This window comes from Erythranthe guttata, chromosome 6, assembly GCF_056151865.1.
Source record: "Erythranthe guttata isolate IM_541 chromosome 6, IM_541, whole genome shotgun sequence".
Lineage (NCBI taxonomy): Eukaryota > Viridiplantae > Streptophyta > Magnoliopsida > Lamiales > Phrymaceae > Erythranthe > Erythranthe guttata.
In genome coordinates, this window is record NC_142538.1 from 3057254 (window position 1) to 3083067 (window position 25814).

The window sequence follows — 25814 nt, forward strand, 5'->3', positions numbered from 1 at the left end:
TTGGGCCTTTTATATATTAGTGTATTTAATTATGAGGAGTCCAAAATAATAAGTTTCAATTTGGTCCATATTGGGCTGAGCTCCGAAATGCCAATGAGGCCTAAAGTCGTCTTCACATTTATATTGATAACGTCATTCGCCAAGACGCATGACATCACTTACTATAATTTCTTATACTTTTATGCACAGAAAAATATTATAATACTACTTTTCACCACAAAAAAAAAAAAAATCCACACTATATTCAATGCAGCTACTATTTAATCAATAACTATGAATTTTGTGATAGACTTAGAAATATGTATATTATCAATTTTATTTTTGCATTAAATTCTAGAGTAAAAAGCAGTTTACCCCCTAAATTAAAGCCCGTTTTGCACTTTGCCCCCCAAACAAAAAAAATTTGCACGTTTTTACCTAAACTCGTTAATTCGTTGCACGATGCCACCTGAACTCAATTTTCCGGCAATTTTGACCGGAAAGTTAAAACATGTGGCATGCACGTGACATTTGCAGGGGTATATTCGTCCATTCACTTACATGCTATATATTAAATATAAATTAATCTTTAAAAAACACAAACAAAAAAAAAAAAAAAAAAAAAGAGAAAAACAAAACAAAATTACCAAAACCACAATCAGACGTCACATTCGAGGATATGACCTCAAGCTTCAAAGTCTCACCGGAATCTCGCCTGCGACAAGCAACGAAAGACGCTGGTGGAATCGCCGGCCTCAACGTCCTCCGTATCATCAACGAACCCACCGCCGCCGCCATTGCCTACGACCTGGACAAGAAAAGCTCCGGATCCGGCGAGCAGAACATCCTCGTCTTCGATTTAGGTGGCGGCACTTTCGACGTTTCATTACTCACCATAGAAGAAGGCATATAATTCGAAGTGAAAGCCACCGCCGGCGACACTCACCTCGGCGGCGAAGACTTTGACAACCGCCTGGTCAACCACTTCGTCTCCGAATTCCGGCGAAAGAACAAAAGGGACATAAGCGGGAACGCCAGAGCTCTAAGGAGACTCAGAACCGCCTGCGAAAGAGCGAAAAGAACCCTCTCCACCACGCAAACGACAGTCGAAGTCGATTCGTTATTCGAAGGTATCGATTTCTACGCCACCATTACTAGAGCGAGATTCGAAGAACTATGTATGGACATGTTCGTGAGGTGTATGGAGCCCGTCGAAAAGTGCTTACGGGATAAGAAAATCCATAAATCTACGGTGCACGAGGTGGTTCTCGTCGGCGGCTCCACCCGAATCCCGAAAGTTCAGCAGCTGCTGCAAGACTGCTTCAATGGTGGTGCCATGGTGGTCTACGGGATGAGTGGATGACAACTCATTTTTGTTCTTTTTCCTTTTTATTTATTTATTATTATTATTATTTTGTTTTAAATATTAAAATATATAATGTAAGGGAAGTGACCAATTTGCCCCTGCAAATCTCATGTGCAATACACGTGTAGTCATATTTCCGTCAAAATTGCCGGAATATTCCTTTTAGGAGGCACCGTGCAATGAATTAACGAGTTCAGGTAAAAACGTGCAAATTTTTTTTGTTTGGGGGGCAAAGTGCAAAACGGGCTTTAATTTAGGGGGTAAACTGCTTTTTACTCTAAATTCTATGGTAGTATAGTAACTTATACTCCCTCCGTCCCAATTTAAATGTCGTTTTGAGTTGTTTTGCACGTATTAAGAAAATCAATAAATGTGCATAGATTATAGTAAAAAATAGATAAAATTACAAAAATATCATCGACAGTAATTGATTTTCAACTAATTAATTAGGAGTGATTGAGGGTAAAATTGAAAATAATGCAATTAATGTTTCATTGAAAATGTAAAATGACAAATAATTTGGGACAAAAAAAACTCTCTAAAAAGACATATAATATGGGACAGAGGGAGTACTTGTAAAGAAAGTTGTTGTATCACACTTAAAACGTGTGCCGAACTAGATCTGAAAATGTGACAACCAATTAATCCAAAAGTGACAATATTTTTTTCTTTCTTTTTTCAGTTACAGGGGAATTTTTTCTATATTTTATTTGGGAATTTTTTTTAATTATTATTATTTAATTTATAAAATGAATATTATGGGGAGTTGTTGAGAGTAGTTTAATTGCATGGGTGAAACTTCAATTAAGGCGCTGCCGCCATGGTTCACCTACACACCACCCCCACTACATTACTAGAACACTTCTCTCTCACACACACACACACACAACACACACACAAACACACTGTGAATTGAATTGAATTGAATGACCCGTACTTCTTCATCTACCCTATTCGGTGATTGTTGGTGCAATAAAAGAGGAAATAAATGAAATTCTTGTTGACTAATTGGCCTCAAGTTTACACTTATTTCGTGACGAGGAATTGTGGAAAATATATATAATCGAGATCGAAGCAGAAAAATCAAACACCAAAAAAAAGGGAAAGAGATCGATCGTTCGATGGAGATGATGGTGGGACCAGGGAGGCCATTGTTTGTGCTGTTCGGTTCATCGATAGTTCAGCTCAGCTTCAGCAATGGCGGTTGGGGTGCCATCCTCTCCGATATCTACGCCCGCAAAGTATGCCCTTCCTTATTTTTAATTTTTTCCCCCTTTTTTCTGTTGATTGATTTTGCGATTTTGGATCTTCAAAACTGAAACAAATTGAATGGTATGCTTGTTGTTTTAAGATGAGTAGTTAATTTTACATTCCGCATTTGTCGACATCAATTTTCCAGAAATTTACTGGATTTTTTTTTTTCGAATGCTTTGGCAAAATCACTGAATTGTAGAACAGTGTTCCGAATTGAGGGGGCTTTTTGACAAATCAATATAAGCCATGTGAGAAGTGCATTTTGATACCAGAGCACAAGAGTAAACCCTAGAACAAGTGATGAAAGCATAATAGCTTTCATTCAAAGATTATTATAGCTAATTGGATAATAGGAGCTTCAATAAATTAAATGTAGCTTTTCCTCTTATGAGAATATGGTTATTCGGGGCGGGCGATTTTTTTTTGAAAGGTATAGTTGCTTTTGTGTGCACTCTGCAGCTTCAATTCCTAGATCTGCAACTCAAAATTATATTATTTGAAAGAATTGATGTAATGTTGATTTACATAGTCGAACAATGATTGGTTTCTCTACTTTATCGAACTGTATATTTTCTGGATTGTGGAATATTGCTACTAAGAATGGGTTCTGTTTTTGAGTAATAATCTTCTAAACTTATCTCTCGTAGGCTGATATAATTACACGAGGTTATTACGGTTGGAATTCTCGACGAGCTCTAAAGATCCTTGATCAAGTTTTTCCAAAGGTATGGTTGTAACCACTCGGCCTACTCATCGTATCTCTACAAATGTAAGCGTCTTACATATTACATGTATGTAAGTATATATGTATATATGTTTTTGCATCAGATTAAATAAATTTCTTCTTTCTAGTCTATGTTAGAAATCACATGGATCTCCATTAGAACTAAGCATCTAAAATATACTTGTTTTGTGCACAAAGTTGATGATTGATTCGCTTAGAGATTCTTTGAAGAGATAATTTCAGATTTTTTTTACTGGTTTTTTTTTTTATCTCTTCCGATATACAAGCTTGATGATTATATATTGTTGCAGGATGCTGCTATTCAACCTTCTTTAATTATCGTGTATTTTGGTGGCAATGATTCTATGGGAGCTCACTCATCGGGATTAGGTCCTCATGTACCTCTCCCAGAATATATTGACAACATGCGAAAAATTGCAATCCATCTCAAGGTAACTTCTCTAAACATTTAGTAATACAAAATCGATATTTATCCTTGATTAATTTACTCTCTAAAACATTGCATTTCGTTCCAGAATCTTTCAGACAAAACCCGCTTAATATTCCTCAGCTGCCCGCCTGTCAACGAGGTTAAACTACGCGAAAACACAAGGTACAACTTGATAGAATTGATGCAGTTTTATCTCCTAATTTCATTCTCATAATGCTTTCTTTTGTTTGTTGTTTCACTTTTTTCCGGCACCAGCTCGTATTTCAGCGAGCTAGTCCGTACAAACGAGCTATGTCGAATATATTCAGAAGCTTGTATTAATTTGTGCCAAGAGATGGATATCAAGGTAATTGATCTTTGGACAGCAATCCAGAAGCGAGAAGACTGGTCGAACGCTTGCTTTACGTGAGTACAAATCAATCAACTAACCCCTCTTTTCCGAGACGACTTAAATTGCAAAGAAACAAAAAAAAAAAATCGATATTTAATCAATGTTGATTACAGGGATGGAGTACACTTGTCAGGAGAGGGAAGTAAGGTGGTGGTGGAGGAAATACTGAAGGTGCTGAAAGAAGCCGAGTGGGAACCAAAGCTTCACTGGAAATCAATGGCTACTGAATTCTCTGAGGATTCACCTTATGATCTTGTTGCTTCTGATGGAAAAACCACCATTAATCCCTCTGAATGGACTTTTCACAGAGATATTCAATGGGATTGATTGATTTGCTCACTCACCAATTTCATATATATATATATATATATTATTATTATTTTTTCTGAATTTTGGATCTTATATAATAGGTTGTTTTTCAAAATTTGTGCAATTTCTTTGTACTAGAAGCCATTTTCAGAATTTAAAAAAAGCTAAATTATTTTGTTATTAATTTGTTGTTGATTTGGGCTTGTCAATTGTGAGCTTAACTGGGCCTTGAACCATCGCACACAATATAACAAAAGTGTTAGATGCTAATGACAACTCTGCTACAAATTGGATTTATGCGTGCGTGTAGATGGTGTGGGCCCAAGTTCATCCTGGGCCGATCAATCACGCAACCCTATTGTAAGCTCCTTGTGTGTGTTTTTAATACGCGTCGACAGCCATTCCTCGAGAAACGCTCGAATTACGAAAAAACCTCTCATGTTAGGGTACTCATTCATTTTTACGGAGTCAAATTACCTACTGAATGAGTGATTTTTTACTTTTTTTGTAACACAATATATAGTTGATGGGTCGTTGCAATTATTCAAATATAAAGGGTTTTTTTTTAATATGTTAAGAATTTATAAAAGTATATGGCAATATATAATTATTGAGGATAAATAATGACTGGTCAAATAATTAATTAGATCATTCATTATCTTCAATCTAAGGGTGGAGGTTCTCTCTTTTTGGGTGAAGACTTTTTGGTAGGGGAAAGAATAAGCACAACAATACCTTAAGCTTTAATGATTCAATTATTGATGCAAGTGGGGTCTGCAATTTTCGTGCATCAATATTCTTACACTTGGCCACACGCAATTAAAGAAAAGTCCTGCATCCTTGTCTACTTCAGGACTCTGTGTGTGTGTGTGTGTTTTCTCTATTGTTTTCAATTGAAGAAAAATCGCATGATTTTATTTATTAATTTTATTTAATGTGTCAATATTTTGTGCCCAATTTGAACAAAGATTTAATAAGTTTGATTAGTTTGTTATTGTAGAAAAAAATGTATTGCCCAAACTTTTGTTTGGGGTTCAATTTGGAGGATGTAATAAGTATTATTAGCAAGTCAATTGATTATTTGATGAAAATGTGTGAACGTGTCGGCACGCTATTCTAGAACGTACTGAGCTGGCGTGTCAATCTCGCCACCTACACGCCAATAAAATATAGAGAGTGCTACATAAATTGCGAAGAAAAAATTAGCTCAACTATTAATTTTTATTTTATCACCTCACCTACTCCAAATTTATTTTCAATTTACTTACTTTAAATATTTCATTAAATTTTATTAATAATGTTAGGAAAAAGTTGTAAATAAACAATTCTTGGTCAAAACTCTGTACTGGTTCACCTCAATTACTTAATTATCAAAGCAAGTTCTAATACAATTTTTAAAAGCTAATTAAAAATTTAAACATTATTGAAAACCTCATTCCAAGAGTAATAATTGTATGTGGATTATCAAAATGCAAATAAATAGACCAAGGCTGCGGCTATATGCAAGACTAATTCCACTTGTGCAAGACCAAATTAAATTTTTTAATGTATAAATACTATAATACCCTTATTTATTAAAAATAAAAAATTCCAAATATGCAAGACCAAAAATTCAAAAACACAAAAAACCCTATCACAAGACCACAAAACCACAAGACCAACTATCATCTTCTCCATCTTCCAAAACTCACAAGACCTTTCTCCTTCCTCCTCCATTAACCCACAAAACCTAGAAATTCAAAATCATCAAAACTCAACAAATCTTACAAAGATGGCAAGTATGGAGTCAGAAGACATCAAAATAGAAGATTCTACAATGGAAGAACCCAAGAATGTATACATTTATGAGTTTTTTTAGCTAGAATATCGATTTTCCAAAAAAAATCCCGCGCAAACGAATTCGACATGTACAGGTCGAATTTTACAGGTAAAAATCGACATTTAGATGTCGAATTTGAGGTATAAAATTCGACATTTAGATGTCGATTTTTAGGTATAAAATTCGACATTTGAATTTGTGCTACAAATTCGACATGTCAATGTCGATTTTTACCTATGAAATTCGACGCTTAAGTGTCGATTTGTAGCATAGTTTTTCGACACCTTGGTGTCGATTTTTGTTTTTTTCTCATTATTTGTATTTGATCTTACATGAGAAAAAAAGCCAATTTAATTTATGGGCATACTTGTCATTTCATCTTAATAAAATAGAATCTTTTGGAATCTTTCTTTAATTTGGTCTTGCACAAGTGGAATGAGTATTGCATATAGCCGCAGCCATAGACCAAATGTTAAAATAATTCGAGTGATTGAGAATTCTGAATTCCCTTGTCAAAAAAAAAAAAAAAAAAGATAGATATCTAACTTTAATAAAAGAAAAAATAAAGAATTACTACTAGTTGGTCTTGCTTGACCCCATCATTAATAATGAATAATTAAATTAAATTAAATGATTAAAAAATGGCAATAATTAGTGAAAGCACAAACCCTAACCCATCAATCCCCACTCATAAACGTCACATCTGAATATTTATTTAATTTAAATGGTAACCACTTGGAAACCACGTTCAGTCATCGTCGTCGTCTTCTTCCTTCTCCTCTTTTGCTTCTTATTCTCTCACCTTTGCAATTTTCCAATTTTTCCCCCATTCACACCACAAACCCTTGTGAGGAATTCCCCCCCTATCTTATCTCCCTCTCTCTCTCTAACTCCTCTCTCTCTCTATATATATCTGGTTCATCTGCCTCTTCTGTTTCCGTTTTTTCGGATTTCTCTAGGTAAAATCTCTCGTGGCTTTTGCATCGAGAGATTCATTTTTTTTAATTATCTGGAAGTGTGTGATTTTTTGTTTGTTTCTCGGATGCGGAATCAAGCGCCGACCGCCTCTGGTTCTGCGGTCCGATCTGCAATTTGTTTTTCCCTACTCCTGATTCGTTAATTCACCGGCAAAATTTTTTGTCTTTCGTCAATCGTCGGAAAATTCTACTTTCTCTTGTATTTATTTTATTTAAAATACTAAATATATGTATTTTTTTAACAAAATTAGATTTTTTTTTAATATCAAATTTTGTTTTTTATTGGGAAAAAGTAGGAAAATAAAGGTTGATGATTTAAGGCGTTCGATGCAGATTATGACAAGAGTTTTGATTTTTTGTGGTCATTATATCTCTAGCTAGATAGGAGTAACACTGTCGGCCGCTCATTTTTTTTTTTTTGGGTCGAAAAGTATGCAATTAATAAACCTAATTAATTTCTTAATTCAATTGCTGTCCTGAATTTATGATATTGTGTTAGAGGTGTGTTGGAGTCCATGTTCACAATTTTAATTTCAAGAGTAATTAATTAGCTTTTAATATACCTAACTGTACTCTGATTGGTTAGATGTTCTTTGCAGGGGTATTTTAATTTGTGACTAATGCCACTTCCAGTAAACGCAGAGGTTTTTCATCTGACTTTGAATATTGTTAGTGATTAATATTATTGAATTTGGGAATTTGTTGATTAAATGCGATGTAATCTACAGCCTGGGGCAATTTCCGGGCAGCAGCAGCAGGTACAACGGCAGCAGTCTTATAATTTCTCGAATGCTATTCCTATCAAGAAGAGAAGATTTCCGATATTTCGGCCATCATCTCCTACCCCAGAAGAATCTACCATCCCAGATGGAATATCCTTGAGCGATGGAATAAACAGAGCTTCTCCTGGTAATTCTGATGTGAGCAAGGCTTCTGCTTCAATCATTAAAAAAGAAGTTAGTACTAGTGCAGATGCAGAACTGGGACAATTGAATGTGGACGATTTTGCATCAAAATCTCAGGAGGCAAAGCCAATTGTTAGTTTAGGTTCTAAAGATGATTCGGGGGGTCAAACTAAGCCTACAGTTTCAGAAAGTTTGGGTGTTCGGATAAATGTTAAGCAGGAAACTGGCGGTGGACAAACTGTAGGTACTGGTACGGGTTTGATGAATGTTGAGTTGTCATTAGGACTCAAAGAATCACTTGTTCCTGCTTTTACACATGAAAACAGAGAAGGTGTTTGCCAAAAGTCTGACCAATCAGATCCTTCTACATTGAGCTTGGCTTTAAACGAAGAAAAGCTTCTTCTGAATGACAACAATGGTAGCAAGAAAGAAGTTGTTGGTACTCGGGTATGTAGTAATCGATCAAATTGGGATTTGAACACGACCATGGATGTTTGGGAGGGCTCTACGGGGAAGACCAGTACTTGTCATAACGAGAAATCTTCTCTGACTACAGCTGGTACCGGTTTAAATAAACGAAAAAATGCTGTGGATGATCGCGCATCCAATTCTTCTAATGTGTTTGTACAATCTAACAAGCAGTATAAGACTGATAATTCCCTTGGTCTTGGGCTTGGTATGGCGCACAGAGAATTGGATGCAATTGGTGAACATACTAACTTTGTCTCAACCAGTGCTGGTCCGAAGTTAAATTTGCAACAGGTTCCATCAACTATGAATGTGAATAGGTCCGTGAAATCAGAACCCGTTGAAGAGAGTTCAAAACGTGACTGTAGCGTAGGTAGTTGTAACAGCAGTAATACGGGATTATTGAAGTTAAGTTCTGTGAAGAGAGAATCTGTAAATAACGCCGGCCAGAAAACTTTATTGCAATTATCTGTTCCTCCGAAGAAATTAGTTGTTTCTGGATCAATAAAATCTGAACTAGTCCAAGAGGATAATCAGGGAGCCCACAAGCCTAAAGATACTGTACTATCTCAATCTGTAAGGGTTATGCAGCATCAAGAAAGCTGTGCATCTTCTTCTGCTCTATCAGTGTCTTTGATGCCTCAGAGTTCAAGTCCTACGGAGTTAACTATGAGCAGAGATTTATTAAATCAATCTGAGCATTCCTTTCACAGTAAAGGATTGCATGACCACAATGATATACCTGATGAACGGATTGATGGTGCGGTTTCTAAACTTGCCATGCAGGATAGCAAGCAATTAAAGCCATGCAAGATAGGTAGTTCGAGTGTAGTAGGTCCTGAGAAGTGCAAATTGGCTCGGGTTGATGAGGATACTGTTGAACCATGCGAATATGGCGTGGTAACTGCAAATGACGAGGAAAAGATTAACATATCAGCAGCTGAAATGCTTGAAGAAGATTCTTTTGATTCTGGTGTTAAATCAAAGAAAAACCGTGCTGTTGATACTTCTATTGATGTAGGAAAAAACATTTGTGGTAAACAAGATGAAGAATATGAGGATGGAGAGGTTCGAGAGCCTATAGACTATTCAGCCGGGAAAGATTCAACTGTTGATGTGAAGAAGCCGAAGAATTCTTCTCCTCTTTCAGGTGAACGATCTGATTTTAAAGGAAAAGATTCTACAATGGAAAATCACGATAAAACTCAAAATAATCCAAATAGAGAGTCTACGAGTTTTAATTATGAGCCTGACAGTGAATGTAACTATGTGCAAAAATTATCAGACAATCTGCTGGATGAAAGAATCGACGAGAAGAGATCCATTAGTGTCAAGCCAGATAAACTACTTGATTCGTCAGCAAGAAAAGAGGTTGAAGTGTCTCCCGGAAAACAAGTCTCCACTGAGAGACCAAATAATGGAAGCCATGGTACTGGTGTTGAAGTAGGTGAGGGGACTACCGATAAGGTCGCTAAAGAAATCTGCTCAGGAGAAAATGATCCGAAGGTGGAAACATCTTTAAACGACCATGATGCTGCTAAAGATTCGAACAGCTTATCGAACAAGAGCCGCATCATAAATTTATCTCGTGCTTTGGTTGTGACATCTCCTTGTAAAACAAGATCTTTTCCGAATAGGTCGCTGCCATCACGAAGTGGAAAAGAAAGATGCTCTGTTCCTGAAGGAGATATGCAACCACGGGGGAGTAGGTGAATATTCTCCCATGCTTTTTTCCCACTTTTTTTCTACTGCTTTCTTTTTTTTAAAAATGGGTTCATAGTTTTACTTTACATGTGTCTGGTTTTACAGAAATGAATTCTACAATGGTGGACCAAACAAATTCTCGAAAGACAGGTTTCATGACCAGCCATTCAGGAATTCAAGGCCAAATTTCATGCGTGGAAAGGGGAGGTCTGGCCGCTTTGGCTCCGTGCGCAATGAATGGAACTCTGATCACAACTTTGGATCCGAAACTTCTTATGGCCCATCTGATTACCATGCTGTAAGACGTAAACATACTTCTGAGACTGAGCACGAATTAAATGGCTTTCGTAGCCCACAAGATGGTCCTAGTAATAGAAGGAAGCCATTGAATAATGATGAATTTCCTTCACTACGCCGACCATCCTTAAGGAGGGTCTCTCCTGGTGACAATAGAGATGGTCCAATGACAAGGGGTATCCCAATGCTACGCAGATTTCCAAGAAATACTAGCCCAAGTCGTTGCAATGTGGATGCCAATTCTGAAGCGATGGGAATTCGGCATATGCGGCATTTACCTGATGATGTAATCGATCCTGTTTACAATCGTCCACAACCTACATATGATGAACTTGACGGTCAAATGGTGAGAGGTAACAGAAATTTCTCCACCGTGCAAAGAAAGGGTTATCCTCGAATTCGTTCGAAATCCCCTGATAGACCTCGAACACGGTCTCCTGGTATGTGGTCATCTCCTCGGAGGAGATCTCCCAATGGGCCTCCAGAAATAACCCAGCATAGATCTCCGGGTATGTATAGGATGGGGAGAATAAGATCTCCCGACCGTTCTTGTTTTCGTGATGAAATGGTCGAAAGAAGACGCGGTTCTCCTTCGTACGTTGAAAGGCATCCTAATGAGTTGAGGGATGTGGAATCTGGACGCGAACGCGTGCATCCTAGGCCTGCCAATTCCAATAGGAGGGGCGGGTCACCTGCACGAGTTTTTCCAAGAAATGGTAGAAGGGCAGATCCGGGATTAGTGGATAACCGAGAGATGGGTGATGGAGAAGAATACATGAATGGTCCATTTCGTGGAGACGGGAGCATTGATGAGAGAAGAAAGTTTGTTGAGAGACGGGGACCTATGCGTTCGTTTCGGCCGAATTATAATAATGATGGCGACAATTTCCGGTTTCATATGAATGATGGGCCTAGACCATTCAGATTTGTTCCAGATCAAGATTCGGAGTTTGTTGAGAGAAGTAATATGCGAGAAAGGGAGTTTGACGATGGGAGCATAAAGCATCAATCTTTGGTTGTGAACAGGCGAATTAGAAATATTGAAGAGCAGCAAGATGGGAATTACAGGCCCGTTGAACGGGTCTGGCATGATGACGAGTTTACTGACGATAGAATGAAACGAAGAAGATTTTGAGTTGCTCATGCCACCCGTTGCGTATCTGGATACTGCAGCCCCTGGCGCAAGCAGCAACTCCGCTATGATGTGGAAGCTGCTAAAGTAATGAATGAACATCCAGATGTTTAGTTTGGTCGAACTTTAGTGAGTATTAAACAACATTGCTCAGATGAGCTTTATCGGATTGTTTAAGATGCTGGAATTTCTGCAATAAATAATGATGTAAATTATCACCAAGTCTGCAACATCAGCACAATGGCTTAAATGCTCAACTGAGCTGCAGCAACTGGTTGTTCATGGATGATTGGTCTGGAATTTGTCAAGTTATTGGTCTAAAACTTGACTTTACTGCAGCAGCAAGTGGAGTCGAAGTTGCCAATAATATGTCGAGTTCTTTATCTGTTGGTGCTTATATCATGTAAATTATCAGGTTCAAGCCTCCAATAGCTTATAATAGCATTTACTGTCGGTACCCTTCGGGATGGAGTTTTTGCTCCGAATATTAAAGAATTTATCACAAGTTGCTCTGTAAGTTTGATAATTCCCTATATATCTTGTCGAAGGTTGGGCCCAATGCATAATCTAAGATCCTTCTGTTAAAGAGATGGTGGTCGTTTATGAATGCTCTTGATGATTTTGACCTATTCGAGTCAAATCTTTGATCGATCTCTATTACATGAAACGGTTGTAAGACCTTTCGTTGCACAAGAAATTCTTTTGACGACTGCAGTTGCTGCGGTCGAAAGGTGAGTCATCTGTACCGTGAAACTTGGCTCGAAGTTTTTCAACACGTGTGTCGGTTAAGACTGGTTACTGGAACAGTAGTAGTAGTGTTGAAGTTATTTAAGTGCAGATGATAAATTGAGGGTGGCTGATTCTGAAATTGGTCTTGGGAAAAAATAAAAAGTAAAAGAAACACATGTGGACAACTTTTTGGTGGATTCCAAATGTTTTGTTCTACATAATTAATTGTTGTACAATTTATCAAATTCAATAAAAAAATTCACCAAACAATTTACCTAACTCTATCGAACAATGCTCAATTGTTTAAGCAATTACTATGCACATAAAACATTAATTCAGGAAGATGAATGCATGAATTTAAGAGACGTGGTTCAACCTTGAAGAAATGACTTACGTTAGCGGTAGAGAGCAACTCCTTTCTTTCTTTCTTGCCACGTTGACTGATCTTCTAGTTTAGCTCCACTTGAATAGTTGATCCAAATACTTCATTAATTTTACCTAATTAATTATTTAATACCCCATACGAAATTTGAGTTCGAAAAAAAACATACCTCAAACAAAAACGGCCCAAGAAACAAAGCTCAAATGAGGACTTTCGTAAGTTCAGTTGTTTCCATAATTGCTGGATCTATTGGAATTAGCGTTTAACTCGATTTCGTCGTTTTTCAGTAAATTTTCATTTTTTTCCCCGGTTTTATTAGGTTTTCGAAATTTATTAGGACATTAGTACTTTTCAGGACTACTTGGTACTTGCAACTTATATTCTCTATTTATTTCTCCAAAATATAATTTTCTATACATACAGTCAATAAATTAATTAGATTATTTGAAAAGTAAGAATTAATAATAAAAATAGAAAATGTGAAGAAAGCCTTTTCGGAAAGATGTACACGTGTCCGATCCCGAACTAATTATAGCAATAAAAAAGATATCATTTATCAGAACTCAGAAGAATAATATATTACCATGATCAATATCGAATATTGTATTAATGGAATAATAATAAATCGAAAAATCTGATATTCTCAATTTTGTTAATAACTTTGTTAATACGTAATGCATTAACAACGAACCAGCCTCACATTTCTCCTTAAACGTAGCTTTCCTTTTTCCCCTATCTTCAATTAATTACTCATTTATCTCTTTAATCTCTTCTTTTTTGTTTTTTGCTTTTTTTTTTTAATTAATTATTAATCCTTGAAAATTCATGGATCCACAGAAAGTGTTTGTAAAAATGCCACAATGAGATCGAAAAAATCATCCAAATGCATAACGATCATGCACCCACACATTATTACGTACGGAGATTTCGTGTTATGATCAAGAACAAGAGAGAGAAAATTAAGAGAGAGAGAGAGAGGAATAATTGAATTAAATGGGGAGTTACAATTATTACAAGATGTTCGGATGTTTCAACCGGAAGTTCAAGATCAGCGAGTCGGAGCCGCCGCCGGACGTGAGGGAGGCGTTCTGGCGGTACTCCGACGGCGGTTCCCACATGTCCGCCGATCAGCTCCACCAATTCCTGGTTAACCACCAGCAGGAGGACAGCTGCACCGCCCTGGACGTGGAGGCGATCATGCAGCACGTGTTCCACCACCGCCACCACTCCGACAAGCGCCACACCTTCAACCTCGAGGACTTCTTCTATTTTCTCTTTCACGACGATCTCAACGGCCCCATTAATACTCAGGTATACCGTATATGTATATACATATTTTCTGTTTCACGACAATCAATTAAATAATTAAATAATTAATTAATGACAAATTTGTATGTATAATTAATCCCAGGTGCACCATGATATGACAGCTCCATTGCAACATTATTTCATATATACAGGTCATAATTCATACTTAACCGGAAACCAATTGAGCAGCGACTGTAGCGAAATCCCGATTATTAAATCTCTCGAAAACGGTGTGAGGGGAATCGAGCTCGATTTATGGCCTAACTCCGGAAAAGACAATATTCATGTTCTTCATGGAAGGTAGGGTAAGCCTCATTTTTCTATTTCATTTCATCATTAATAAATAAATAAATTGATTATACGGCGAAGAAATGTGAATTTAGTAATATATATATCAAATTGCAGGACACTAACAACTCCGGTACCGTTGATAAAATGCTTGAAGTCGATTAAAGAGCACGCTTTCGTTAAATCGCCTTATCCCGTCATAATTACTTTAGAAGATCATCTTACACCAGACCTTCAGGCTAAAGTGGCTGAGGTGATTTTTTTTTACTATTTAATTAGACTATTGTATTATTCTCAAAGTTTACGATTTTTTTTTTCGATCGTAAATTTTGTTTTTATGTAGATGGCCACACAAATATTCGGAGAAATGCTTTATACCCCGGAATCTGGATTACTAGAGGAATTCCCTTCACCCGAAGCGTTAAAGCACAAGATAATACTATCGACAAAACCGCCCAAAGAGTACCTCGGATCGAACAATAATAAAGATGGAGAAACTTCGTCTCCTAAGGAAAAAGATTCGTCTGACGATGAACCTGAACCCGAAGCTGAAGACAAGGTATATATATATATATATATATATAAGAGTATTATTGTCTTAATTAAGGTTGTTGTAATAACTAATGGAATGCAATCTCTGTTTTTTTTTTTTAAAGAGTGATAGTGAAGATGAAGATAGTGACAACTGTAATAAAAAAACATCGGGAACACTAGCGGCTCCCGAATATAAACGTCTAATTGCAATTCATGCTGGAAATGCGAAAAAGAAGGGATTGAGGCACGTACTAAGAATCACAGTCGATCGTGCCGTTCGACTCAGTTTGAGCGAGCAAGAACTCGAGAAGGCTGCTTCTTTATATTCTACTGATGTTGTCAGGTACTCTCATTGAAGTGTTAGATTTTTTCGTTTAATTTTTTTTTGAATGCGGATTTTAGCTTTTGATCGATATCGGTTTTTGTAGGTTTACGCAAAAGAACATATTGAGGGTGTTTCCGAAGGGGACTCGAGTAACTTCGTCGAATTTTAGACCGACTAGTCCATGGATGCATGGAGCACAGATGGTTGCGTTTAACATGCAGGTTGTATATATATTTTTTCAAGAATAAGATCCCGAGAATTCGATATATTTGAATTATTAATTATTTAATATATAAACAGGGATATGGGAAATCTCTTTGGATGATGCATGGAGTGTTTAGAGCAAACGGTTGTTGCGGTTATTTTAAAAAACCCGAGTTGCTTATGACGAGAGGTCCGGACAACGAGGTTTTTGATCCCAAATTACCCTTGCCTGTTAGGCAAACATTAAAGGTAACAATTTTTTTTTTTGTTGTAATGAAAAAAGTTTAATATAATTAATTAATTAATAAATCCGTTAAATTTATTCGACAGGTAGTCGTGTACATGGGAGATGGATGGCGTTTAGATTTCAGCCATACGCACTTCGATTCGTATTCGCCACCCGACTTCTACACAAAGGTTAGTAAATAAATAGTAATTAAATAGCTCTTGAGGTAATTTATTTACAAAAAAGAAATGATTTAATCAATAATGAGGTATATATAATATGCAGATATACATACTAGGTGTGCCGGCGGATGATGCGAAGAGGAAAACGAGGATAATAGAAGACGATTGGGCGCCGTATTGGGATCAAGAATTCACGTTTCCGTTAAGAGTACCGGAAATGGCGTTACTAAGGATAGAAGTACGAGAATACGATAGATCGGACAAGGATGATTTCGGAGGGCAGACGTGTTTGCCCGTTTCCGAGTTGAGACCCGGTATTAGAGCTGTTCCTTTGTATGACAAGAAGGGCCAGAAATTTAAATCTGTCAGGCTTCTTATGAAGTTCATGTTTGAATGACAAATAAAATAAAATTTTAAAAAAAAATATTTATTACTTCTCATCAGAAATTTCTTCAATGTTTTTGGACATATATATATATATATATATGCTTTAGTTTTTTTTTTTTTTTTTTTTAATTTATTTATGGATTTTGTATGTTTTTGTACAGTAGTTGCTGCATCTTTTAGAAAGCAGATAATTGAAATGGGATGTGAAACTTTTTTTTTTTTTTTTTTTTGGTATTTCTAACTTGTATTTCCATTGATATATGAGGAGCTTTCCTATTGTTTCATTTGTTGTTTTGCATGCTTAGAAATTTAAAGAAATGAAAGAATATATATATATATATATATATATATATATATATATATATATATATATATATATATATAGATCAAATTGTTGGATTTAGCATGTATAAAAAATCTTTCTTGAATTGTTTTAGATTTTAAAATAAGGAAATAATAACAAATCAAATATATGTATATTCTTATAATTAAGAGTGTGCCATGCCATCTTCACCATTTTATTTTGAGTTCGCCACTAGCCAATCAAACCTCACAAATATCTAACGACCGACATCTTCGGGCCCCACATTTACCGACATATGAAACAAGTTCCACGTAGTGATATTCTATATAATTATTTAAATATCTTTAATCTATTCATAAGCTATTGAAAAATAATAACAATGTAAACCCAGCTACACTCCAATTTGTAAGAATATTTCTCATACAAGTTTATCAACTAAAATAATATCAAATTGAAGACAACCCACGTCTAAATCTTATTTTATTTATATATTATTGAATCTGTTAATTGAATTTGTGGAATGTTTTGAATAATAAAAAAAAATTTAAGAAAACAAACAAAATATGGAACCGTTGTCCGTGGCCAATACGCGGTGAGCTGTCCAACAAACCCCAAACCCAGTGGGGCCCACACTCTTTCCACGTGTCTAATCCTTTATCTCCACTTTGACTCACGTACAATCAATGCATCAATCCCTTGTAATCAATCCTCCATAATCAGTAATCACAAATTCCCCTTCCCCCCCCCCAAGCAATTTGCAGAGGATAAACTCAAACCCTCTCTCCGTCTTTGCTGCACAAATCTCCATCAGAAATGTCGAAGCAGACCTACCGAGTTTGCTTCTGCTTCCGGCGGAGGTTCCGCCTCGCCGCGTCGGAGGCGCCGCCGGACGTTAAGGACATCTTCAATCGCTACTCGGAGAACGGCGTGATGAGCGCCGAGCAGCTCCGGCAGTTTCTGGTGGACGTGCAGGCGGAGGAGGGTGCCACGCTGGAGGACGCCCAGGCTATTATGGATAGCCTCAAGCACCTGAATATATTTCACCGCCGGGGTTTCAATCTCGAGTCCTTCTTCAAGTACTTGTTTGGGGATGTAAATCCGCCTCTCAACCCCAATCTCGGGGTACATTTTCTCACCTGAGTAAATTTCAAATTTATTTTACATACTGAACATTTTTAATTTTCAATTTTCAATTTTAGGTTAGGGTGATTCTCTACTAATGATGTAGTAATTTTAATTTTTTTTTCAGGTTCACCATGACATGAATTCTCCACTGTCTCATTACTTTATACACACCGGCCACAACTCGTATCTAACGGGGAATCAACTAAGTAGTGATTGTAGCGATGTTCCCATCATAAATGCACTACAGAAAGGTGTAAGAGTTATTGAGTTGGATATATGGCCGAATTCCACAGACGACGATGTCGTTGTTCTTCATGGGAGGTATGCTGTTAATTGCAGTTCTATCTGAATTTGCGTATTCCTAATTCTTAAGTGATTGTATAATTGTTGGCTCGAACTATGTATGCAGCTTTAAGGTTGAATGCCCATTTAAGCTTCCTACTTGAAATATTGACCTTTCAATAAACAAAAATGTAAATGTTACGAAAACACATTACAAAACGTTAGTTACTAACTTGTGACACCAAGAAAAAAATTGAATGGAAAAGTAACAGGAACATAGGTCTGAACTCAAGCTCGATTCACATAGGTTATTTTCTTAGATTGTTTTTTTCTTGTGTAGGACACTGACTACACCTGTTGAGCTAATCAAATGTTTGAAATCAATCAAGGAACATGCTTTTGTTGCATCCGAATACCCTGTTGTAATAACATTAGAAGATCATCTTACCCCAAATCTTCAGGCTAAAGTGGCTGAGGTATGTTTATGAACTTTATAGGTATTATTAAAGCAAATTAAACGTTGTGTAATCACTTTTTACTCATTGAATCTAGATGATCACTCAAACATTTGGGGACATCCTATTTACCCCCGATTCAGAATGCTTAAGCGTGTTTCCCTCTCCCGAATCTCTAAAGAAAAGGGTTATGATATCAACCAAACCACCCAAAGAGTACTTACATGCCAAGAAGGTTCCAGAAAAAGAGAGTGACTCTAAGCAGGGAAAAGATTCCGGTGACGAAGAAGCTTGGGGAAAGGAAGTCAAAAATCTTAAATCCGAAATGGATGATGAGGTCATATTTTCTCTATTTCCCTCTTAAATATTAGTAAGTTCACTTCATTTTCTGTAGTTCTTATTTTGCCTTATTTTTTTATTACAGGATGAGGATGTGGATATAGAGGATGGTGATGATGATGATGACGATGATGAGGATCCAAAGGCAGAGCAGAATACTGCCCCAGAGTATAAGCGTTTGATTGCTATTCGTGCTGGAAAAGGGAAGGGAGGAATGCTCGACTGGCTCAGGGTCGATCCTAATAAAGTGAGACGCCTGAGTTTGAGCGAGCAAGAGTTAGAGAAGTCCATTGAAACTTACGGAAAAGATATTGTCAGGTAACATTAATATGAAGTGAAATGAAGTTAGTTTGAGTGTATTTTTCTCTTACCGTTCTACATCTGAAGAATTTCTGTTAGCAATATAGTTCAAACATTTTAAATTTCCCAAGCTGATGTCATTCTCATCAATACAAATGTGACCTATTTATTCTCGTAACCTGTACAAAATTAGAATTAAATAGCTTATGTGGTGGGTGTTTTTCTGCCACAGTCAATCTAGAGTGACTTGCATAATGCATGCTGTGAAAATTACATGTTCATGAATGGACTCTCTTAGAATTTTTTTTAGAAAATAATATGTCCATTTGTTTTTTCCTCCAGGTTTACACAGAGAAATTTGCTGAGAGTATACCCTAAAGGTATACGTTTTGACTCTTCAAATTACAACCCCCTAATTGGATGGATGCATGGAGCTCAAATGGTTGCATTCAACATGCAGGTTAGTGGTCTTCGATTCAATACTGAAGTTCCCCGATTTTCAGTTTCCACATAGAACTTTGAATAAATATTAAGTTAACAACCTCAAAATAAATAAATAAATAACTAAAAAAATAAAAACCCTCAAAATCTTGAAAAAATCAACAGAAATAGCAGATAATAACATGGTTTTATGTATGATCAACAGGGTTATGGAAGATCTCTTTGGTTGATGCATGGCATGTTCAAGGCGAATGGTGGTTGTGGATATGTCAAAAAGCCAGATTTTTTGTTGAAAGCTGATTCATACGGCGAGGTCTTCGACCCTAGAGCTACATTACCTGTCAAAACTACTTTGAGGGTAACCTGAAAAACTGGACAACTTCCTCAATCTTCTAGAATCCCAGTGATGTTTTATGTAATACTTAATCTTGTTCATTGCATCCTTTTCTGTTAAGCAGGTGACTGTCTATATGGGCGAAGGATGGTATTTCGACTTCCGTCATACACATTTTGATGCGTATTCCCCTCCAGATTTCTACGCTAGGGTAAGTAGCTTACGTATTATGTGATTATGGATGCTGTCAATTGTCATTGGTTCCTAAAATTGAAATACTCTGGCTAAATATCCAAAGGTGGGAATTGCTGGAGTACCCGCGGACACTATTATGAAGAAAACGAAAACTCTTGAAGATAACTGGATACCTAATTGGGACGAGGTTTTTGAGTTCCCACTAACAGTACCTGAACTTGCGCTACTTAGGATCGAAGTTCACGAGTATGATATGTCCGAAAAAGATGACTTTGCCGGCCAGACATGCCTGCCTGTAAATGAGCTGAGGAAAGGTATCAGAGCAGTTCCTCTTAGCAGTCGGAAAGGGGAGAAGTACAACTCCGTTAAGCTACTTATGCGGTTTGAGTTTGTCTGAGAGGCAATTAATATTTATCAGTATAATTAGACAATCACATGTATATATATATACACACGACAATATATTTGTGTATTACTTTACCTTGTGGAGCTGTGTGTGTTTGTGTGTGATTTGTAGGAATAAGAGTTTGTGTTGTGTAATAAATGTTGTGTTATTTCAACGATTTTACAGTTACTAAGTGACGACTACTTATTTGCTTTTTGAATAATAAAATGCTATTTAACTAATAAAGTTGCTGTTTGAGGATACCACGTTTCTGTAGATTTTGAAACCAAAGTCGCTGTTCCGGGTAATACCTTTTTGCGACCCGGAAAACCAGTTCTTTTGTTTCATCTGCTTCGCTGCAAATCATACAGAAAAAATTATCAGCTCCGCCGCCCACAATGTCCTCCTCCGCCGTCCAACCGTCATTCTCCTCCGACTCCGATTCCGATACTTCGTCCCCCTCGTCCTCCTCCACGCACCACCGCCACGCCGACCTCTCCTCCTCCATATTCCAATCCTACCTCTCCCACTCCAGTTATCCGCACAACGATCGGAATCAAGACCTGATTAAGATCCAATCGTTCCTCACCTCTTCACGCTCCGGTGCGCTTTCCTGCCTCATTTGCCTCGAGCGCATCAAACCCACCGATCCCACGTGGTCGTGCTCCTCTAGCTGCTTCGCCCTCTTCCACCTCCTCTGCATCCAATCCTGGGCCAACCAATCCATCAACCTCGCCGCCTCACGCGCCTCCTTACGCGCCGCCGTCGTCCCGGACGAGAACTCCCTCGTGTGGCCCTGCCCCAAATGCCGCGTCGAGTACCGCAAAACCCAAACCCCGAAGAATTACTTCTGTTTCTGCGGCAAAGTCCAGGATCCGCCCCGCGACCCGTGGGTCCTGCCCCATTCCTGCGGCGAAATCTGCGGCCGGTCATTGAAATACGACTGCGGGCATTTCTGTCTGCTGTTGTGCCACCCTGGTCCTTGCCCGGCCTGCCCGAAGTTAGTGAGAAATAAATGTTTCTGCAGGAAATCAGAGGATGTTAAGCGATGTGGATTCAAGAACTTCTCTTGTAATGGAGTCTGTAAGAAGTTACTGGAATGTGGAGTTCATAGATGTGGCGAGATCTGCCACGATGGATTGTGCCTGCCGTGTAAGGAAAAAGGGACTTATAAGTGTCAATGTGGGAAAGTGGAGAGTACGAGAGAATGTTGCGAGAAGGATTTTCGATGCGATAATGCTTGTAATAAGATGTTGGGTTGTGGGAGGCATGTTTGTGAGAGAGGATGTCATGAGGGTGACTGCGGGGATTGCCCACTTCAAGGGAAGATGACGTGCCCTTGTGGAAAGAGAGCTTATGAAGGGATGGCGTGTGATGTCACCGTGCCTCTGTGTGGGGCCACTTGCGAGAAAACGTTGAGTTGCAGGTTTCATAGGTGTTCCGAGAGGTGCCACCGTGGGCCCTGCATTCAAACTTGTAGGAATGTCGTTACGAAATCTTGTAGGTGTGGGAGCTTGAAGAAGCAGGTAAGTGAGCATTTGTATTTGTTGGTTTTTTCTGCAGCGTCTTTTTTTTTTTTTTATTGACTGTTCTGTATAATGTATTTTTGGATATGGGGAATGGTGGATTGGTTTTAGAATAGGTTCCTTGCTATCAAGAGTTGACGTGTGAGAGGAAGTGCCAGAAAGTTAGGGATTGTGGGCGGCATGCTTGTAAGCGCCGCTGCTGCGATGGTGATTGCCCGCCTTGCTCCGAGGTTGGATTTCTTTTGCTATTGATATTCTAATGCTACTACAAGAGTTATTATCAAGATGATATAATGCTTAATTAATTACCTATTAATTTTGGATTGCAGACATGTGATCGGAAGCTTAGGTGTAGGAATCACAAGTGCCCAGCTCCATGTCACATGTATGTTCCTTGGTAGATCAATATTTTTTTATTTTTTTCTATTTAGGACTTGTTTCGTGGTTTTGCTTTCTCATATGTGAGTTTGTGATGAAATTGGCTGGTCTGAAAAAAGATCTACCTGGATTGCGATTATACGTTTTTCTTTGATATTACTAATTGTGGAGCGTACACCTTTCTACTAAACCAACCAAAGCACTCCAATAGCATATGCCATCGTTAGGTTTTGTTTTCGCCCTTTAAGAACTGAAGAGCACCTTTACAGTTGGTTTATGTATTCGCTTAGCCAATTTACGAGCAACATCTTGGATACTAACCAACTAAATAAACTGAAGAAAAAAGCTCTAGGTAAATAATAATTAATTCCATGTTCAAAGAATCTTTATCGGACCCAAAAAATTCACTCTTAATATCTGCATATAGTAACATTAATTTTCAACTTTTAAATGGTGAAGTCAGATATTTCTTGTCGTACATAAATTTCATATAGACCCAAATGACTAGTATATGTGATGGTTGTCATATTTTTATTTTAGAGGTGCCTGTGCTCCTTGCCCGTTGATGGTGAGAATCTCATGTTCATGTGGGGAGACGCAGTTTGAGGTTAGTAATGCTGTTAATGGTTTACTGTTTTAAATTTTATTACAGTATACGAGTTTTAATTTTTTTTTTTTTACCTTTGCACATACATGGCCAATCTATCTCATGAATTATGAATAAAACGGGTTTTTTTCATGTGCTCTACAGTTTGCACGTTTTATTAAATTTTCTTGGTCAACAATTTATTAACAAAATATAATGTTATCCAGTGTTGTTGATATGTTTACGTTTTCCATTCAAAAGTTCTGCTAACTAATTCAACTTGTGATCAGGTTCCTTGTGGCATAGAGAATGAACAAAAACCTCCTAGGTGTCGGAAAACATGCCCTGTAGCTCCTCTGTGCAGGCACAGATCAAGTTGTAAGGTTGTATAAACGGTCGTCCTATTATATCAAAATTTGATCAGAATTTTTTTCCAAAAAAGTAAATAATGTTTTACGTTTTTTTTCCAGCCACATAAGTGCCATTACGGTGCTTGCCCACCATGTCGCCTGGTTTGTGATGAAGAATACTCATGCGGCCACAAATGCAAATTAAGGTTTGCCTTAAAATACTCGCGTTTTCTTTTAATAATTTCATGGGTTCGCAGTTCGCCTCATCACTTGTGTTGTTTATATATGATATATATAGGTGCCATGGTCCTCAACCACCTCCTAATCCCGAATTTACTTTAAAACCGAGAAAGAAGAGATCAAACCAGCCGAGTGAGCCGACTCCTGGTTCCGCTTGTCCTCCTTGTCCGGAACCTGTGCTGAGGTCATGCTTTGGTCATCACATAGGAACAGAGAGAATGGTTGGTTTCGTTAGCACAGTAAATATGCTTTTTTTTTTTTCGTGCATCTGTTTTAATGATAATATGTTCCTCTTTCAGATGGTTTGTTCAAATAGAGCAGAATTTTCTTGCGATAATCTATGTGGAAATCCTCTTCCTTGTGGCAATCATTACTGCACTTATGTATGCCATGCCATGAAAGCTCGTTCCTCAAAATCAGATACCTGTGAAGAGTGCAATCTCCCTTGTGAGAAGGTAAGCATAAATTTTTGCGCTCTCTCATCCCATTTTGACGTTTTAACTCTTAGCGTTTAAATATTAAACTCTCTGAAACTGCACTTAAAATGGGACGGCATTTTGAGTTTTTTTTCTTCTTTTTTCTCTTATTTGTTGTGGTGTTGTACCAGGAGAGAGAGCCTGCATGTCAACATCCATGCCCACTGCCATGTCATCGTGGGGAGTGTCCCCCTTGCAAGACGCTGATTAAGCGTTCGTGTCATTGTGGGTCCATGAAACATGTTTTCGAGTGTAAATATTTCAACTGCCTCTCAGAGAAAGAGCAAATGGCTGTTCGTTCTTGCAAAGGGCCTTGCCATAGGTAATCAATCTCTGCAGATCTAGATTGCAGTTATCTTCATTGGATATTTACATGCTGTAAAAAATGCTATTTGCTATATGTATTTAATAATGATTTTTATATTTGCAGAAAGTTGCCAAATTGTACCCATTTATGCCCGGAGACGTGTCACCCTGGTGCGTGCCCGTTACCTGACAAGTGCTCTAAGAAGGTATGACAGAGAAACCAGTGTTCACGAGTATAAAATTAATTTAAGCGTAGATTATTAAACGAATAATAATTTTGGGTTATTATTGCTTTACTAGGTGACTGTTCGTTGCGGGTGCCAAACCTTAAAGAAAGAATGGCTTTGTCAAGACGTACAAACGGCATATCATAGTTCTGGTTGTGATCCGAAAGATATACCCAAGAGTCAATTTGGCCTTGGACTTATCCCTTGTGATTCTGATTGCAAGGGCAAAAAAGTAAAAGTCCCCGATTCTGAGTTACATCTTCGTCAAACAAAGCCTCACGAGGTAAATGCATTTTATTCTAACTATATTTTTTTTTATAGTTTCGGAAAATACTATATTATTCAATCTCACGCTGGTTTTCGTCTATTTTTTTGCAAGGAAAAGGAATCCGAGAAAGCTGATACTGTATCGAAACGTAGAAGACGAAAACAAAGGGTACATGAAGAGGAGAAAATTTCCAGATTTCAGGTTTGGCTAATTTTTCTTTAGGCATCATAATATGTGGAAAATATTTATTTCGCTTTAAATGATAAATAAATTGATTCTTCGAGTGCAGAAAATAGTTGCTGCTGTTAAAAAGGTGATGCTGGTTATTGTGATTGTTGTGATTGTAATTGCATCTGCTTATTTGGGGTACAAAGGTCTTGTTTGGCTGTCTGACTGGATGAACGAAAATGAAGCCCGTCAACGAAGAAAATATTCACGAAACTAGTACGTTTTTTAAGTTCCCCTGCTCGATTTTTTTTAAAGATGGATCGGAGTTCAATTCTTGATCCTTCACTTGGTAGACCGGCATAATTCTTTTTATCTTTTTTTTTTAATTTTTAAAAGAAAAAAATTATTTTTTATTTTTTTGAAACTTTTTTTTAAAAGCAAAATTATGATGATGTAATATTATGGGTCGAGTGTTTAAACTAAATATTTCTGATATGAATCTATTAAAATTCAGCCTATTCTAAAATTTTGAAGTCCAACAGATGGCCCAAAGTATTAGTAGCTTTGGTGACCCTACACGTGTCGTCATCTTGATGTATTAACTGGGCTATCCTATAATTGACTGCTTTGAATGAGATTCTCAAAGTCAATTCTCAACGTCTACTAAGAATTTAATGACTCCAAATTGGACCACCTATTGTTGTACATTTTTCATAATTTAATCCAAAATTTGGTCAAGTACAACTTCCTATCGTACCCTAATTGTTTTTACATTTTCTTGCAACAAG

At 37.4% G+C, this 25814-nt stretch overlaps 5 protein-coding genes and 1 pseudogene across 8 annotated transcripts; all 6 read left to right on the forward strand.

Annotated features, from left to right (window-relative positions):
* The first annotated feature begins 577 nt into the window (after positions 1 to 577).
* On the forward strand, positions 578 to 1621 carry LOC148769900 (heat shock 70 kDa protein-like; annotated as a pseudogene).
* Positions 1622 to 2228: 607 nt separating this feature from the next.
* On the forward strand, positions 2229 to 4658 carry LOC105977955 (GDSL esterase/lipase WDL1). The gene is made up of 6 exons (XM_013003356.2): positions 2229 to 2586; positions 3247 to 3324; positions 3635 to 3775; positions 3860 to 3936; positions 4030 to 4179; positions 4279 to 4658. Exons 1-6 carry the CDS (start codon positions 2467 to 2469, stop codon positions 4490 to 4492), a joined length of 780 nt encoding a protein of 259 aa, XP_012858810.2. The 5' UTR covers positions 2229 to 2466; the 3' UTR covers positions 4493 to 4658.
* A 2265-nt stretch (positions 4659 to 6923) lies between these two features.
* Positions 6924 to 12281, forward strand: LOC105977600 (uncharacterized). Of its 3 annotated transcripts, none has more exons than XM_013002922.2 (4): positions 6924 to 7252; positions 7870 to 7914; positions 7999 to 10352; positions 10453 to 12281. In XM_013002922.2, the coding sequence occupies exons 2-4, from the start codon at positions 7891 to 7893 to the stop codon at positions 11777 to 11779; spliced, it is 3705 nt and encodes a 1234-aa protein (XP_012858376.2). In that variant the 5' UTR covers positions 6924 to 7252; positions 7870 to 7890; the 3' UTR covers positions 11780 to 12281. The 3 variants fall into 3 exon arrangements, with proteins under 3 accessions (XP_012858376.2, XP_088675580.1, XP_088675581.1); XM_088819454.1 differs by having other exon boundaries at positions 7035 to 7140; XM_088819455.1 differs by having other exon boundaries at positions 7251 to 7771.
* Positions 12282 to 13465: 1184 nt separating this feature from the next.
* On the forward strand, positions 13466 to 16623 carry LOC105977369 (phosphoinositide phospholipase C 6). The gene is made up of 9 exons (XM_088819449.1): positions 13466 to 14198; positions 14299 to 14495; positions 14601 to 14736; positions 14827 to 15042; positions 15140 to 15360; positions 15446 to 15563; positions 15643 to 15795; positions 15877 to 15963; positions 16058 to 16623. The coding sequence occupies exons 1-9, from the start codon at positions 13881 to 13883 to the stop codon at positions 16349 to 16351; spliced, it is 1740 nt and encodes a 579-aa protein (XP_088675575.1). The 5' UTR covers positions 13466 to 13880; the 3' UTR covers positions 16352 to 16623.
* Positions 16624 to 17320: 697 nt separating this feature from the next.
* LOC105977766 (phosphoinositide phospholipase C 2) lies at positions 17321 to 20747 on the forward strand. Its single transcript, XM_013003136.2, has 9 exons — positions 17321 to 17767; positions 17895 to 18091; positions 18393 to 18528; positions 18605 to 18844; positions 18932 to 19164; positions 19489 to 19606; positions 19793 to 19945; positions 20046 to 20132; positions 20220 to 20747. Exons 1-9 carry the CDS (start codon positions 17459 to 17461, stop codon positions 20511 to 20513), a joined length of 1767 nt encoding a protein of 588 aa, XP_012858590.2. The 5' UTR covers positions 17321 to 17458; the 3' UTR covers positions 20514 to 20747.
* Positions 20738 to 25552, forward strand: NFXL2 (NF-X1-type zinc finger protein NFXL2). 2 transcript variants are annotated; one of them, XM_088819450.1, is made up of 13 exons: positions 20738 to 22027; positions 22144 to 22257; positions 22357 to 22412; positions 22946 to 23012; positions 23282 to 23374; positions 23462 to 23547; positions 23640 to 23802; positions 23881 to 24036; positions 24189 to 24379; positions 24488 to 24569; positions 24664 to 24873; positions 24970 to 25059; positions 25148 to 25552. In XM_088819450.1, exons 1-13 carry the CDS (start codon positions 20900 to 20902, stop codon positions 25301 to 25303), a joined length of 2592 nt encoding a protein of 863 aa, XP_088675576.1. In that variant the 5' UTR covers positions 20738 to 20899; the 3' UTR covers positions 25304 to 25552. The 2 variants fall into 2 exon arrangements, with proteins under 2 accessions (XP_088675576.1, XP_088675577.1); XM_088819451.1 differs by having other exon boundaries at positions 20780 to 22027; positions 24976 to 25059.
* The last annotated feature ends 262 nt before the right edge of the window (positions 25553 to 25814 follow it).

Bases quoted from the DNA above. Each gene is read 5' to 3' on its own strand.
- LOC105977955 (XM_013003356.2), top strand. From the start codon at position 2,467: ATGGAGATGATGGTGGGACCAGGGAGGCCATTGTTTGTGCTGTTCGGT. The intron at 2,587-3,246 runs GTATGCCCTTCC...TATCTCTCGTAG, and splicing joins CCGATATCTACGCCCGCAAA to GCTGATATAATTACACGAGG. The intron at 3,325-3,634 runs GTATGGTTGTAA...ATATTGTTGCAG, and splicing joins TTGATCAAGTTTTTCCAAAG to GATGCTGCTATTCAACCTTC.
- LOC105977600 (XM_013002922.2), top strand. From the start codon at position 7,891: ATGCCACTTCCAGTAAACGCAGAG. The intron at 7,915-7,998 runs GTTTTTCATCTG...TGTAATCTACAG, and splicing joins CACTTCCAGTAAACGCAGAG to CCTGGGGCAATTTCCGGGCA. The intron at 10,353-10,452 runs GTGAATATTCTC...CTGGTTTTACAG, and splicing joins ATGCAACCACGGGGGAGTAG to AAATGAATTCTACAATGGTG.
- LOC105977369 (XM_088819449.1), top strand. From the start codon at position 13,881: ATGGGGAGTTACAATTATTACAAGATGTTCGGATGTTTCAACCGGAAG. The intron at 14,496-14,600 runs GTAGGGTAAGCC...ATCAAATTGCAG, and splicing joins ATTCATGTTCTTCATGGAAG to GACACTAACAACTCCGGTAC. The intron at 15,964-16,057 runs GTTAGTAAATAA...TATAATATGCAG, and splicing joins CACCCGACTTCTACACAAAG to ATATACATACTAGGTGTGCC.
- LOC105977766 (XM_013003136.2), top strand. From the start codon at position 17,459: ATGTCGAAGCAGACCTACCGAGTTTGCTTCTGCTTCCGGCGGAGGTTC. The intron at 17,768-17,894 runs GTACATTTTCTC...TTTTTTTTTCAG, and splicing joins CTCTCAACCCCAATCTCGGG to GTTCACCATGACATGAATTC. The intron at 18,529-18,604 runs GTATGTTTATGA...CATTGAATCTAG, and splicing joins TTCAGGCTAAAGTGGCTGAG to ATGATCACTCAAACATTTGG.
- NFXL2 (XM_088819450.1), top strand. From the start codon at position 20,900: ATGTCCTCCTCCGCCGTCCAACCGTCATTCTCCTCCGACTCCGATTCC. The intron at 23,375-23,461 runs GTTGTATAAACG...TTTTTTTTCCAG, and splicing joins GGCACAGATCAAGTTGTAAG to CCACATAAGTGCCATTACGG. The intron at 23,548-23,639 runs GTTTGCCTTAAA...TGATATATATAG, and splicing joins GGCCACAAATGCAAATTAAG to GTGCCATGGTCCTCAACCAC.